Source organism: Larimichthys crocea, chromosome X (genome assembly GCF_000972845.2).
Source record: "Larimichthys crocea isolate SSNF chromosome X, L_crocea_2.0, whole genome shotgun sequence".
In the NCBI taxonomy this organism is placed as follows: domain Eukaryota; kingdom Metazoa; phylum Chordata; class Actinopteri; family Sciaenidae; genus Larimichthys; species Larimichthys crocea.
In genome coordinates, this window is record NC_040020.1 from 24,293,932 (window position 1) to 24,309,900 (window position 15,969).

At 37.7% G+C, this 15,969-nt stretch overlaps 2 protein-coding genes and 1 non-coding gene across 5 annotated transcripts; 1 reads left to right on the forward strand and 2 right to left on the reverse strand.

The window, feature by feature from the left end:
• Nucleotides 1-170: 170 nt before the first annotated feature.
• LOC104926855 (pyrin) lies at nt 171-3,372 on the reverse strand. Its single transcript, XM_010740807.3, has 3 exons — nt 2,377-3,372; nt 1,500-1,772; nt 171-1,357 (listed from the first exon to the last, which is right to left on the reverse strand). The coding sequence occupies exons 2-3, from the start codon at nt 1,762-1,764 to the stop codon at nt 1,185-1,187; spliced, it is 438 nt and encodes a 145-aa protein (XP_010739109.1). The 5' UTR covers nt 1,765-1,772; nt 2,377-3,372; the 3' UTR covers nt 171-1,184.
• Nucleotides 3,373-7,620: 4,248 nt separating this feature from the next.
• On the reverse strand, nt 7,621-11,144 carry LOC109141470 (uncharacterized). Its single transcript, XR_003463041.1, has 3 exons — nt 11,072-11,144; nt 8,414-8,680; nt 7,621-8,325 (listed from the first exon to the last, which is right to left on the reverse strand). It is a non-coding gene; the product is annotated as an uncharacterized LOC109141470 (transcript).
• Nucleotides 11,099-15,716, forward strand: LOC104926852 (hemicentin-1). 3 transcript variants are annotated; one of them, XM_027283421.1, is made up of 7 exons: nt 11,099-11,239; nt 12,541-12,745; nt 13,466-13,541; nt 14,067-14,205; nt 14,288-14,620; nt 14,739-14,969; nt 15,190-15,716. In XM_027283421.1, the coding sequence occupies exons 1-7, from the start codon at nt 11,185-11,187 to the stop codon at nt 15,258-15,260; spliced, it is 1,110 nt and encodes a 369-aa protein (XP_027139222.1). In that variant the 5' UTR covers nt 11,099-11,184; the 3' UTR covers nt 15,261-15,716. The 3 variants fall into 3 exon arrangements, with proteins under 3 accessions (XP_027139222.1, XP_027139223.1, XP_027139224.1); XM_027283422.1 differs by having other exon boundaries at nt 14,070-14,205; XM_027283423.1 differs by having other exon boundaries at nt 11,150-11,239; nt 12,647-12,745.
• The last annotated feature ends 253 nt before the right edge of the window (nt 15,717-15,969 follow it).

Genomic DNA, 15,969 nt, shown 5'->3' on the forward strand with positions numbered 1-15,969 from the left:
TTCCCCCTGGGATTATTAAAGTATTTCTGATTCTGATTCTGATTATATGTAATAAGCCTAACTTCACATCCAAATTAGATTTGGCCGCACTATATGACCCAAACAAATGGAGGCAAGCTTTGTAAACAAGCAACCCGAAAACAAACAAAACACATCTAGAGACAGCCAAATTTTCTAAGCATTTTTATGATGATTATTTATTCAAATTAAAAGTGGAACTTTAATACATATACTGTATTAGCTTCATTTTTTCAGAGTTCTGTTTCTTCACCTCTCATCATCAACATCTACTCTCTTGTAACAATGTGTTGCTCCCCACCATTTCCTGAGGGAAAAGTCTGGCTCTTTAGATACTAAATGCTCCAGTAGGTTCACCAGGGCAACAATGAGTTTGGCTGCCAGGCAGGTGCCTAGTCCATATTGACTTTCTGGATCTGTTTCACTGAAAACAGCTGCCTGCTGTGGTTGGAAACTTTGCTGATAAGAGTGAAACAAAACAGTAAAGTTGAGGGCGATGAAACCAAAACAATGTGCTGAAAGAGGTGAAAACACTCTGGAGAGCTGAGGGGAAGGCTGAGTCGATATATAAAAATGTTGATTAAAGACCAGTCACCAAGTCACCATCAACTGAAGCCACAAATCACAGTTACAGAAGAATATAGGCAATCAACAATTGCTTCACTGGATATGAGTTCTTTTTAACGTTCTCACCAATCTCACCCATGCCTTTCCCTAAAAAATGCTGCTGCTGTGAAAAATCAGATTTATTTGAGAACAATAATCGAAGTGATAAAAAGTAAAGCTGTCTAGATTTATGAAGATTTATTCAGAAACAAAATGACATAAAGTAAAAGAAAACAGGAAAAAAAAAACAGAACTGATCCAAAATATGAGGAAGCAACGTTTCCTGCTGATTTGTTGCGCTTACTTTTTGTTTTAAAACAATAGAAATATGTGACATAATGTTACAGTAGCCAACAGTTCATACCAGGCCAAATAAGGCTGTAGAAACAAGACCTTTGATATACTCTTGACCCTTGAACAATACCCCTTTATTCAAATTAAATCTAATCTTTTAATTTCTGTGGAAATGAATGTCAAGAAACCTCATCACAATTTGTGATGAGGTTTCTTCAAGTTTTAATGTGGTATAAAACCACCAACATCAACATCAAATGACAGAGTCAGTTATTTATATTCATATTAATAGATACACCCGCGCTGGTGCCTTGGATGTTGGGTGCCACGATGACACTTTTACCCTGGGCACAAACTGAGGCACCAGCGGCTGGAGCCAAATCCAAGGAAGAGGAGGAAGAAGGTGTAGGTAGGGGGTTTTGTGCCGCTGTGGATCCCCCTGGTGATGAAAGACAGAAACAAACAGGATAGTTTCACATTGAAAACAGGGCTGAAGTTGAAGATCAGATCAGATCAGCATGATTGAAATGACTAAATAAATCTCTTTCTAACATTATCTAGAAGTCCATAATCTATCCTACCTGCATAAGCTTTCTTTAGCTTCAATGCAGTGTTGTTGTGGCTCATCCGCTTCAGGATTTCAGCAGTAACGTTCACAGCCATTTCTTCACCGTAGCTCTCGATCATTTTACTGACAGTGTCTTGGCGGTCTGCATTCTCTATGTGGCCCTTACGAATGGGCTCACATCCGGCCAGCACTGGCTGAGTGAGGTTCCACCGAAACCTCTTGAACTCTTCAGTACCCAGCTCATCCAGAGTGTCTATGATCAGTAGAGAAACTTGCATTCTGATTGCTGAGAAGTGGGGAAAAAAATAAAAATAAATAAATAAACTTTCAGTTTGCAGAGTAGACTGTAATTTGTTAAATGTTTAACCAATTTGAAAGTGTAGTTCAATCCAGCATGAAAGTTAAGAGTCTTCTTAAAGTTTAAATTAATTCTCTTTGGGGATTATTCATCAAAAATTTTATACATCTTCTGTTTTTGATTGTTGGATTTTTGCAAGAAATTTTCACATTTTCAAAGATTTGAAACCCACAAAATGGCTATTGTCACATATGCACATCACATCAAACAGTTTCCTTTTCCGTTATGTTAAATATTTAGTCTAAAAAAAGTGACAGATCAACAGGGAACTCAGTTTTGTTTGTTTTTTTGTTTTTTTTAAATGTTTGTCTCTCGGTCCCGTCTTCAGGATAGAAAACAAATTAACACAAAATACAACAAGCACTACTGATAATGAATACTGGAAAATAATCCTGAAGATCACCACAGGACAAACAGGTAAATAACGCTATCATGATACTGTCATGTCTTATAATAATTAAGCATCTGTGTGATATCTAAGTAAGTTTAAGTGAGCACTCCTTTCTTAAATATCTCAATATAAATGTCTTACTGTATTGGCTCCAGTAATTCGACAGCAGTCCTGACAGAAGTTAGTCTACTGATAATGCGGAAACAGAGTGTTGATAGACACATTTCTGTTTCTAATTTAAAACTGCTGAGTAGAAAGACTGTAAACCATGAGCACATGCAAGTTCACATGTTACACAGAATGAAACTACCCAAGAACTCATGTTCACATCCCAGATCATGACAAAGCACGTATGCTAACCATCATTTCCCACAAGAAGAAGATTGTCATCTGACTGTCTCTCTGTACATTAAATCATGTTTGTTTGGGTTGTTTATCCTGGTGACAAGTCAACAGAATATTTTGAAAGCTTTGACTGCAATGTATTTTAAACTTGATTGTGTTAAAGAAACTTGTGTAAAAGTCTGATAGAGTGGTCTCTCTGGGTTAGTAAAAGCAATATGGAATAAGATAGTGGCTGCAGTAACACAGGGGACAGAAGTTCATTTAGACATCCTGACATCTGTAAACGCTTATTCTTATCAGGGTTACGGGGGCAAGAGTCAGGATACACCCTGGACAAGTCGCCACTTCATCACAGGGCTGACACAGGGATTTTTGCTGTGAGGTGACAGTGGTAACCACTGCACCACCCCGTGACCTCACACCACACCCACGTTTAGACATCCAAAATGTGAAATGTCAGAGATCACAATAACTGAACTGATAAAATATGAAACTATTTTAGCTGGAAGATCCCTGTAAAAGTTCTACAATCATGCTATAATTATGACGGGCTCAACGATGACACATCACAGTGTAAATGACTGAAACATAAAAAGGTGCGAATTTGACTGTTTTTGCACCACGTTGTTCAGACGACTTCTATGAGGTCACTTCCGTTTTTTCACATCATATAATGAACACCCCGTTAACACCCTCCACTCCCTTAGGGCAGTGTGGAGGGGTGTAACAGGGTTGAGGGGTTACTGAGGTACCCAACTAACTTTATATTAAATAATCATGACTTATTTTTTTAAAAAAAGATTACAAGCACATAAACACAGTTAGATGTTAATGTGGATGCCAAAATGTATGGACTTCTAATTTGAAATCATTAAAATGACATTACGAGTCCCCATTTAGCTCCAGCTCTTCTTCTACATATTTTAGGAAAGGTTGCCAAATTATACAGAATTTGCCTAAAGAATTTCACAATGTGTGCTTAATTTTCTCTAGCTTCATATAGTATAAGGTGTTTCTGATCCACTGTGTATGAGATGGAGGAATTGCTTATTTCCACCTCAGTAGGATTAGCCAGCGGGCAATCAGTGTACAGAACGAGCAGACATGAGAGGGTCCTTTAAAAAGAGCTATAAAAGGGCAGGGATCTATAAGCACTTTGAGGATTACTGAGAGTGACTTGAACCAACAGTGGCCATCTCGGAGCAATTTCAAAAGGTATGTACATATAAAGATGGGGTCATGCTGCATCAACGTCCTACGTGCACTTTCATCGTAGCCTATGAGAGACATGACAAAATAGGCGGTGTCAACTGCAAAAACAAGAAAATCTCTGATATAAAGATATCATTTATGTAAGATTTTTATACTTTATTAAAAGTGACATTTCAACTGATATAAAAACGCATTTAAAAATAGATTTTGGTCACGTAACATATAAAATATTAACAAGGTCAGAAGAACTCTAAGTAATTTTACCGGTTTGATGTAATAACTCATTTATAAGCATTATATAAACACTGAATAAATTGTTTCAAGTTGTAAGCAGATACAAGTGTTCATTAATGTATTTGTCAGCAACTATAACTCCTAAGATATATGAAAAAAACAAAAAATGTGTTTCATCAGAAAAGTCATAACAAACAGTTAACATTAATAAACACTTAAATGTCCTTGTATCTCCTTACTACAATATTGTGTGTTATAAATGTTTGTATATGGCTTATAAATGCTTAATAGGCACTTAAAGTAAGTGTTGTACCAAGGCTATGACAGGACATATTTGGCTGGCAGATATTCTTTAAAGTTGTACATCAAATGTTGTATTACAATGTAAAAAGGTTTCTCTAATTATACAATTGCATAATAAATGTCAATAGCACCACCAATTAAAAAAAATAAATAAATCAAAATAGTTATCCTGTCCTGTCCTTGTTGTGTTTCATGATTTATTGATGGTTATATTCCATGCCCCAGATGTGCCACTGCTGATTGTCGGGGCGAAGATCACACTTCCTTCCTGTGCCGTCATCGTGGCGGGAGCAGCAGGAGCAGCAGGAGCAGCAGGAGCGCCAGGAGGTGCAACAGTAGAGGAGAAGGCGGAGGGTGTAGCTGTCCCCATCGCTGCAGATGAAAAGATACAGATGTCGAGGGTCAGTGTAGACACGAGTGAAAAAGAAAGTCACAGATTTTTCTTACTTTAACTCAGAACATCTGCTGTACCTGCGTACGCCTTCTCTAACATCTCTGCAGCGTTGTTGTTACTCATCTTCCTCAGAGCCGTGGCCATGACCTTCACAGCCCCATTTTCACGATAGCGCTCAATCAACCTGCTCACAGTTTCTTCCCGGGATGCCTTCTCCAGACGGGCGTTGGGAATGGGTTTGCAGCCATCCACGTTGATCATCGTGAGATACCACTTAAACTTTTTGAGGTCATCGTCAACCAGATCGTCTAGAGTCTCAAGGAGAAGCTCTGGAACCTGCATCTCTGCTCACTGTATAAGAGAGGAAATTAGTTTTCAGATTATAGCCTTAATGGAATAATTCAACATTACTTTTATCTACTTTGTTGTTAAAAGTTAGGTAAGAAGATCAACACCACTCTAATGTCTGTCTTTTGCCATTTTACAGAGCAGGGCTACAGCTAATAAAATCCACATAAAACTAATCATTTAATAATGCTGATGTAGATCAGTTCTAAGCATTATTTAGCATCAGCTACCTCTTTATTTCACCAGGAAGACCTCCAATATAGTATGAGTAATATGAGTTTCTGTCTCTCTCATCAGAAGTCACATCTGCAACTATAAACATTAGTGAATCATTCATAAAGGGGCCCCAAGTATAGTACTTATGCTGTCATGTCTGTAGGAGCAAACCTTCGTAAATCATTCATGAAGTTATCACTGTTCAGTAAGTCATCCAGTCTGCAGTATATCGAATAAGTGTCAGTTGTTACGAGAATTTTTAAAGAACCCTTGAATAAGGAGAACTAGATTCAAAGTATCAAAGTTTAAGTTTAATTTATTATTCTTGTACAAGAAGGAGCGCTTAACAGTGCAACACACAAAAGGGGTTACAGAGAAAATAGAAATATCAATAGGTTCTTATACATTGTTCAAAAATGGGCTGTTTCAAACACGTCCCAACTCATACAGATAACGTCATAACATTCCTTTAGTTGGTTTACTGCTCAGGAATGAGCACTATATTTTATATCCACATGGTACTCCTCTAGCCTGTCTTTCCTGTCCTTGTACTACTAATTTATAATTACAGAGGCCAACTAAGGGAGGTATGCGAGACATGCAAAAGACAGGACACACACACACACACTATCTATATGAGTTAAAACATCTGCATCCCAGTATAATCCTAATTTTTATAACATCAGTCATCTTGAATTATAAATGTAAATAAGTCATCAATTAAGGTTAGTTGGTTAAGGTTGTTGCAGATGTTCTGCAGTCCAAAGGCCTTTTCCAGGGTGTAAAGGAATTTCCTGGTTAACTAAAGTGATTTATTACACTTTTATAAAGTTGGGGAACTTTAAAAAAAAAAGTCAAACTCAAAGCAGAAGGAGTGGGGATATCCTGATTTTACTCTATACTGGATCAGCCCTCACCCGATGACATCATCAGGGCTGTTTATTTAACCTTTGGTCCCCAGTATGCTGAGCAGTACTTCCCATAACAGCCTATGCTGTAAGTCACATGCCCCTTAAAGAGCGAGTTTAAAAAGACACAGTTTGCTAGACGAGGATTTTGAGGAGAACTTATTATTACAACAAATCTATAAAGCATTAAGAAATGATGTATACACATACACAAATCATCTATCAAACATCAGGATTAGAACATTAGGATATTAAAGTCAACATAACAACATAATAATATAACATAATAATAATAAATGTATGTACAGTATATGTGTTGAAATCATTTTACATGTATATAGTTCACAAACTGTGGAGTATCTGTACTCTTGTGTGTTACTATAAGAGAGGTGGTTTCCTGTAAACCAAACCAAAAGTATGAACTGGTCGAGTGACTTTACAGTGAGCATAAATAAATGATCATACTAAAAGTTTACCACATGGCGGCTCTCCAACCTCACAGTATGCGCAGCAAGATTAATTGCTGTATTAACGCAGTCCAGCAAACCAATATCAGTGTACATCAATAGCCTATTGTACTGAAATATGGTCGGAAACTATTATTACAAAATCAACTAACCCTGTAGGCTGAATGAACACATGAATATATTAGTGAGAAATAATCAATTAAGAGTGGGAACATATTGTACTTCCTGCGCGCGGCATATCTTTGAGACTCGGTGTAGTAAACATGGCACGGAGATGTTTGCGCACAAAGAACAGACTCAACAACACCGTGTTAACAGGCGCCTTTAGATTGTACAGGGTTTACACTTCTGCTGTAACAAAACTCAAAGACCACAAACTGTATTTTAATGAGCGTTTTAATCCAAAATGACTCACCGTGTCAGCAGCTGCCTACAGATGTACAGTCGAGGGTAATTTCCAGGAAACGAAGCTATAGCTTTCGATTTCACCTTCAAGAGAGGGCAGGAGGGGGGGAGGGGGATAAATGATATGACACAAGTCTGTCTTCACCCATAAAGGACTACTTCCGTTCACCTCAAATAAATCTAAGCATAAATGAACAGACATAAATGTGTTTAAACTGTGTAAGAATAGAAGAATAACCAGTCTCATGTTCTCTCTCCTAATGTCAAACTTCAAAAATGATTTTGAAAGAACACCAACAAAGACAACATATTTAACCAACCAAAAAGGATGTAGAACCATTTATTGTTCTATAAATAAAATAAAATAAAAATGCCAATATTAATGGAATAGATTTTTGTTTTTGGCGCTCACCATTGGAAAAACTTCAAATCCCAAAATAAAAACAGTAATTGTAACAGTAATCAGGTGTCCTGAGCCTTTAATAGAAATGATGTCCACTTCATGACAACGACAATAATAATAATAACAAACTTTATTTATGAAATACCTTTCAAAGGTTACAAAGTACTTCACAGTACACGTGAAATTCAAAATCAAAACAACACAGGACTAATCAAATAAGATTAAACAGAATGAAATAAACCAGAACAAAACACATACAAACATTTTGTAACTGTAAAAATAAAACTTTGGCCTCACATGAATAAAAGGCTTTATGATTTAAATGTTTTTACTGATTCAGCAAGAGAATGATTTAATACATTTCAAATGTTGCCTGTAGTAACACATTCAAAGCAGAAGAATGACCCATGATTATTATTGCTGATACTTTAATCTGTACAAAGCACATTAAGTCATTAGTAGAGAAAAAGGTAAATGTTGTGCTATATGTCAATAAAGTACCTCAGATGTGTACTTAAATACTTTGTTATATCTACTTTAACAACACTAATTCAGCTGTAAACATAAACACATTTGTAGTTTGTGAATCAAACAATGCCTTTGTAAAGTTTTTAAAACAGACAGCAGACAGTCAGTTTTGGTTGAAATGGTAATGATGGTTAACTATTGGGGCTGTTATAATGGATCCATTAATCGAACCACTGACAATCACACTTATACTGGTGGCAGTTGTGGCCTTAGGAGTGATGGCATCACCAGCAGGGATTTTCAAACCAGCTGGATGATTTAGAAGAGCCAAATCAGATGAGGAGGTTGTAAGTGGATGACAGATATTTTCCTTAACTACTGCTCCTTCTGTGAATTGAAGATCAAGACACGGAGAATCAGTAAAGAGACACAATTTAACAAAGTGCAAATCTACAAAGTCACTGATCTACTGTACCTGTGTAAGCTTTCTTTAACTTCTCTGCAGTGTTGTTGTGATTCATCCTCTTCAGGATCTCAGCAGTCACGCCCACAGCCATTTCTTCACCGTAGCTCTCGATCATCCTACTCACAGCATCATGCCGGTGTGGGCTTTCCAGATAGCACTTTGCCATTTGTTTAAGGTTGTTCCATACGTTCAGAGCAAGGAACCATTTAAACTTTGTAAAATCATGTTCATTCAGCTCCTCCAAAGTGTCCAAGAGCAATTGTGGAACCAGCATCACTAATCAATGAACAGGAGGAAGAGGAGGAATTAGAAAGGAATGAACATCTTATGGGCTCAGAGAGAAGTTTTGGGTTTTGGTTATTGTATAGTGTCTGCTCAGTCATTTTTTAGACAGTGTGGTAAGTTTTAAATGATTTAAGTATGGAGGAGTTAACATCTAAATAGATTCTGTTAATTTATTTTAAATAAAAAAAGAAATAATTAAAGAGTTGTAGTTAACAATACATGTTTTAATCTTTGCTTGATTTTCCATTTTAATGTTTAATTTTCTAATTTGACCTAGTACCTCTACATTTATTTGTAAATAATTCAATGATTGCCGTCGGCTGTTTAAATGTCAGTTAATAAAACATCTAATAATTGAATCAATGTACTGATTGATTCAATTATTTAACATCACCCAATTTGAATATACAGATCAATGTAGTTGGCCTAATATCCTATAGGAGCACAAGTCTTTCGAGTCATTCATTCAAAATATCAAGTAAAGGCCGCTGTATCTCCTGGACAATTACTATTAAAATCACAGAAGAACAAATAACAGACATATAAAACACAGAGCACTCACCTGAAGTCAGTGTTTTGTGAGCTCAAATATCCAAAACGCCTCACCAAAGCACCACAATCAGACTGCAGACTCAAAATGAAGCACACCTAATGCCCTGTTGATACTTTCAGCGTCTTCCTTTTGGTTTGATCGGAAAACACAGCATTTACAGTCAACAAGGGCGTGAGCTGAGTTCAAGGTACAACTTTGAAAGACGATGACGAGAGAGAATTTATTGCCCTTTTAATAACACCATAAAATACCAGACGACCGAAGTACTGCATGGTACAATTAAGCAGTTAACATCTAATCATGGCCTGTGATGCGTATAAAAATGCTGTGCAGGCCCAGTTCATTTAGATTTTTTATATAGATGTCAAGAGGAAATTATCAAAGAGAGTTTGAAAGAGGGTTCATTGAGGAATGCAGCAGTTTCATTCACAAAGACTGCTCAACTGGCTCGTGTTTCAATAGGAACAGTGACTAAAGTGACATCTGCATTCAGACCTATGGGAAAGACTTCAGTAAATAGGGTCGGACGTTGTGGTCGTATTAGTTCAATATGTCATGAAAAACAGAAGAGCAACTCTTCTTCAGGTGGATGTAAATGCAGGACGTGATCAGACTGTCAGCAAAAACATTTAACCAACAATTACATAGGAAGAGGAAATTATAGTTGGGCTGCAGTCCATAAACCCCCCATAAAGAAAGGTTGACCCTTACAGTGAGGGGATCTGATGGCTCTGTTATGCCATGCGGGGCTTTTGCTTGTATGGTTCGGATCCACTTGGCTCCTTAGAGAAAAGGGTCGCTGACCTAAACATTTCTATCCTGATGGACAATACCATCATTTATAGGACACTGAATGGTTTGATTATCATAAAACTGATCTGAATAAAAAGAAGGAATATCTTTTGGAAGAAGACACATTGAAGCTGACTTTACAGATGAAAACAAAAATATGACCTTATAAAAGCTCATAAAACACAATGTATTGTTTATATTTAAGCCAATTGTTGTTGTTGTCATCCATTTATCCATTTTCTTTAGCAATTTATCCCATGACTGTACCCCGCCTCTCTCCCAATGCCAGCTGGGATTGGACCGGGACAAATCACCAGTTCATCACAATATCTAATATCTGGCTTTTTATGTTCATCAGCTACATGTCTGCTGTTTGCACGCAGTGTAAAGTTGGTTTATGAGAGCTTTCATTGAAAACAGCTGCTTGCTGCAGCTGAATATAACCATAATGAGAGCAGTGTGAATCAGTAAGGTTACAATGAGCTGAAATGTGCTGAGCTGAGAAAAACTGCCAGTGCTGCTAACATCCTTCACACACATAATCATTTTTATTAGCTTTTAAGAGCTATATGAAAAAACTATGGGGATTTATGGTTTTAACTGAAAATCAATGATACGGTGTTTATTAGCAAAATGATGGACGTGCGTAACACTGAAAAGGAACCATGAGCAGCTGTCATAAAACTGAACAAACATAAAAACTAAATACTGGGATTTCTGTGAAATTCATTTTTGAGTCGACTGGTTTGTTTTCTTAACAAGTTGTACAGCTACAGTGTGTAACTGCTCAGACACAGACACAATGCACACTCATTCTTGCCCTCTGTGCTGCAGTACTACACTACATTATTCTTGACCCTCCCTTCCTTCCTCTCTTGATATACCAACAGAGAACGCCCATGGTGGGTTTCAGAGGCCAAAGCAAAGGAATCGCCTGATCATCAGCATCAGACACACACAAGTAAAATACACACACACATACACACACACAAAAGCGTATACATACACACCCACACACCCATAAAAACCTTAAATACCCTGTGTTTTTCTCAGAAGTCTCAGGCAGTGTCACTGCCAGCATCACACAGCCAGCAGCCAGAGAGACGTCACACCAGCGGCCAATATTTTGAGCCAGGGAAAGTGAAGAAGGATGTGTGCATCTGGATGGCCAATCACGCTTCTGCTGTTTTGCCTGTTGGTTTCAGGTGAGTAAATTGACAGCTACATAAATACTATATGCAGGTACAATGAAAAGAATTGTGACAAGTGAACCGACTCGCTGTGGAAACAGTCAGGGCAGAGCAGACGATACAGACATTTAAAATAATAAACTTTGTTTGGCTTGTTTGGTCCTTCACACACAGTGAATCCTGCTGTGGAGGATGTACTTGTGAACCCTCGTCACAGACTTTGAATGAATGCAGTGAGATGTGAGCACTGGAACCACAGAAGTCTGTGATGGTTCTCATTTGTGCATCTTTCCTAGAGAAGGGTTAAATCTGGGGCAACTGTACTTTGTTGTAGCCGAAGAGAGACTTTTTAAGTCATTTTTAGACGACTAAAGAGGCAAAACTCTGATAAAAGAGGGCTTAAGATCTAGGATCTATGGACTGAATAAGTTGCGTTTGTAAAGTCTTTTCGGGCAAAATTGTGATGTGTTGTATTTCTGGCAAAAATGTATTAAAAAGAAAAACATTTAAAAGAAATCAAACAAATTTTGTGGAGAGCTTTTAATATCTGAAATCATCTCCCATGCTGGGAAGCACAGGTAGAAGAGATCAGCTCTATGAATAAGACTGGGTTGGTACAGCTGTCTCATTTCACTCATTTTGCAGACTGGCATGTAGGAAACTTAACATTTTGACAGCCAATATGCCGACACACACATACACACACAGAAGTGAGCTGCTGTAAGTGAGATCATCTGATAGACCAACCTCAGGATTCAATGGAACAATGGTCATAGAAAGGAGGAACAAGTTCTTTTGACTTGGGCAGGGTGTCCTTCCTTCCTCAAAGGAACACACTGGGTGTATTCAGCCCGCTATGAAACAATAGTTCTCAATAGATCAGCTAAAAAGGGTATTATTATTACGAGATGGCAAAATTCAATTGACCCTTGCCTGTGTTATGTGAAGACAGCAGAAAAATGACAAGTTCAAACAGCTTACAGTAAATATAAACAAACGAAGAGAAACTATTTATGTTCTATAATTAGATTGAACACTACAGATACTACATATTATTTTGTGGATTAAGGTCAGCTCCAGTAAGTCCTTAAATGTTTATTTTTATATTCTATATTCAGTGTTTGTTCTATAGTCAAATGTTACGTATAGACAAAAATACCAGCCCGTAGTGAGCATCTATTCTGAGCATCTCTGAAGGAAAGTTTTAACCCACAGTAATTTGCAGGGATCCTTTAAGATATATTTATTTATATGTTTACATATTTAAGTGACTTATTGTGTCTTTTTTCCTCTCCCACTCCCTGACCACTCCTCAGCTACCTCATCTCCTGTTTCCATGTACACACCTGCTCCTCCCCTTCCATTTCAAATTTCACCTCCCTCTCCAGCAATCATCTCATCTCTACCTTCTCCTTCTCTCAGTACCCAACCCCCCACCCCTCCCCTCATCAGCAACTCTGGAGAGGCAACAGAAATAGTCAATTGCTCCTTGACGATATCACCCTCCACTCTGGTGGTCAGGTAGGTCAGGATTTACAAAAACATTCTTACACTTATAGTTGAACTTGATCTTGAGATAATTTCTCTGTATTTATCTCGTAAAGACACTGAGCATTAAGAAACTTTGCTTATAAGACTATAAATCTCAAATAAACTTAAAATTGATGACACCCGTCTTACAATCAGCGATTTTCCCTTATGTAGTGATAGCACAATCGAGCTGGTTACTTTCTAATTTGACACAGCTTTTATAGAACAATCAATTCCTGTTATTAATTCAAAACACTTTGTGTCTGACAATTAATTCCTTAGCTTTAACTGAATTACCTCTCAGAATGGCTATTGGTTGCCTACAAAGTTAATTTAAAGATTTTATTGATTACTTAAAGCCCTGAGAGGTCTTGCCTGAAGTTATTTAGTAGATGTTTTAAAGGGATGAGGAGGGATAAGAGAGCTAGAGCCAGAATCAGAGTCTTATTTGTGGAGATAATGTCCCTTCTTCACGTGCTCTCTGGGAAAGATGAACTGGTGTGGGCAGAGTTGTGTTTTTGTTTTTGATTGTAGGTTTATTGCTTTTAGCTCATTGTTATTGTTATTTTGGTTCATTTTTTTATTGTGTTCTATCTACTCGTACGAGGTTGGCTGCATAAATCATATTTCAGATCCTTACTGTAGTACTTTGTTGTTGTTTTGTATGTCTCTAAATTAATGACATCTAATTGTGTATAAACTCTCCTCCAGGTTTGGAGATCCAGTCACAGCTAACTGCTCTGTACAAATGGAGCCTTTTTCTGGACTTGGTTGGCAAGTCCAAGTGGTAAGGGGAATCAATGATCTCTAACATATGACTTGAAAACCTGATTACCTTAAAGAGCCATGAAAACATCAGTCCTCCTATTTGATTGAGTTGGGAAAAGTTCACGATGTAATGATCAGATGACAGCAGATCCTATGATATAGTAACAAAACTGATTATACATCTTAAGCTTAAGGCTCTCTTGTACTTAACAAATTACCTTGTGTGCCATTAACAAATAATGAATAGCTCAGATCAGGCAGGCAGTTTCTCCCAGTCATGACCTTCAGGTTTTTCCATCATTATCCATGTGAGTGTAAACCCAAGGAGGTGTGCTCTCCAGGACCACACCCAGAGACTCCAAGAAGGCCAGATACAAAGTGGCAACAAAATAAAACATTATAGGCTTTGCAAAGATAGGAGTCATTGCAGGGCTGCTGTATTCAATTAAATTGTACAGGTATAGCTAATAAACTACTGAAGCACCATCCAGACAGTAACATTTTATCGTAATTATAAACAATCTTAATTGTTGTGTGTCTGCAGCAGACTATTGACTTCACTTTGGAACGTTTTGTCATCTGGAGAGTGGAGAGGATAACTAACTGGACCTTAGAGCCTATGTGCTATGCACTATCTGAGGTGGGAGGGCAATGCCACATTAAGCTCCCTCTGATAGTCTACAGTGAGTGAATAATTTTGTCATTTTTAGAAAATTCATCAAGTATTTTCTGTGTGGTTTATTATCTGTTGTTCTGTTTCCACAGAGCCTCCAGATAACGTCTCCATCAGCTTTGTAAATCACACTGGGCCAATGTTTGAGGGTCATCAGTACACTCTGCAGTGTACAGTACACGATGTTGCTCCTGTTGAAAACCTCATTGTGACCTTCTACAAAGGACAGATCGCACTGGGTAAAGTGCAGTTGAACAACAACACAACGAAGGAACCAGTGACTGACATCTTCACTTTCAACATCACTCCAAATAAAAATGATGACGGTGTCCAGTACTGGTGTGAAGCCAAGCTAGAACTGGGATCTGAAGGACCTGGGCATCCTCCAGTGGTGAAATCACACAAAATAACTGCAAGCGTCCACTGTGAGTGAATCTCCCTTACCTCTTTTCAAGATTTCCTTAAGTAAGACATATCAACTTTGCTTTTCCGTCAACCGTCTTTTCCTCCTCTCTGTCACTGATTCTTTATCCTTTCATTCAGTTGGTCCACAGCTCGTCTGTCCACCAAAACTGCAGGTGAGAGAGGGAGAGAGCCTTAGCTGTGAGGTGAGAGGAAACCCTCAACCATCAGTCACCTGGTTCAGGGATGGGCAGGTGGTTGCCCTGCCCACTCACTCAAGCAGAAGGCATGCTGGGAAATACATAGTCTTGGCACAAGGACTTCATGAACAGAGAAACTTTACAGTGGAGGTGGAGGTCCTCTCTGGCAGTGGTAGGTTTAAGCAATTACTTTAAATTTTTATATTGTTGTATTTTCTTCATTGAACTGAACACAAAGAATCCCTGTTTGTTTAGCTGTAATTACAGTTGTTTAAACTTGTCTTCCTTCCTGATTGAGGAATGTTGCTAAGATCTTTGATGATCAAAAGGGGGATTGGAGTAAGAATTTAAACTGAGGCTAAAGTGGAATTAATTTGTCTCTTCCTTTCTAGGAACTGCAAACAACTTTAATGGATATTTTCTGTTGGCCGTCTTGCTTATTCAGATGATTAACTGTCTGTAAAACCACCCGAAAGAATCCAACGTTATCTTTCCATGCTGTCTGGACGAACTGCTCCTGCTGTGAGAACTGTTATTCAGAGATGACTGACTGCTTTGTGTCCTTAGTTTGTTTAAATGGACCAGTTTTGCACCATTGTATTTTTGTGCATCATTTTCAATACTAAAAAAAAAAAAAAAAAAATCATTAGAAGCAGAAGTTCTTATGTAGAGCTTCTGCCCAGGTACATTTTTTGTTATTAGACTTATGTTTCTATGTCATCTGCACAAAAAGTAAATGTATATATGCATATATTCTAAACTGAAAGCTGCTGTACAAAGAAATTCACATTCTAGTTTTGTACAACTTGATAATCACTCATACTACCATAGGTCTGAGACAGTGGTTTGCTTTGCCAAACAAAGTTACAATGTCTTTCCTGTGTCTGCTGTATATTAAAAGGCTGAAGTATGTTCTGCAGCGGGAGTATGTTCTTTCTTTAGACTTGATCTTGTACCAAATATAGTCAAAATCAACATAATTTCAGGTCAATCATTAATACAGTCATATGTGTAAAAGTGGCAAAGTTGAAACTACTGTTTAAAAAGTGACTATTAACACTGAAATCAGAACTCTTGGTTCAGCAAATAGCAGCAGAGAATAAAAAAGTGGACAATACTCAGACGGCTGTGTGCGACCCAGATCTAGCTTGTTTAAAATTGCAGTCAGGCCA

What these genes read in the sequence shown, in the direction of transcription:
- LOC104926852 (XM_027283421.1), top strand. Translation starts at nt 11,185, where the DNA reads ATGTGTGCATCTGGATGGCCAATCACGCTTCTGCTGTTTTGCCTGTTG. An exon ending in CCCTCCACTCTGGTGGTCAG is followed by an intron (nt 12,746 to 13,465) that starts GTAGGTCAGGAT and finishes ACTCTCCTCCAG; the next exon opens with GTTTGGAGATCCAGTCACAG. An exon ending in TTGGTTGGCAAGTCCAAGTG is followed by an intron (nt 13,542 to 14,066) that starts GTAAGGGGAATC and finishes GTGTGTCTGCAG; the next exon opens with CAGACTATTGACTTCACTTT.
- LOC104926855 (XM_010740807.3), bottom strand. Translation starts at nt 1,764, where the DNA reads ATGCAAGTTTCTCTACTGATCATAGACACTCTGGATGAGCTGGGTACT. An exon ending in GCTAAAGAAAGCTTATGCAG is followed by an intron (nt 1,358 to 1,499) that starts GTAGGATAGATT and finishes TTTCATCACCAG; the next exon opens with GGGGATCCACAGCGGCACAA.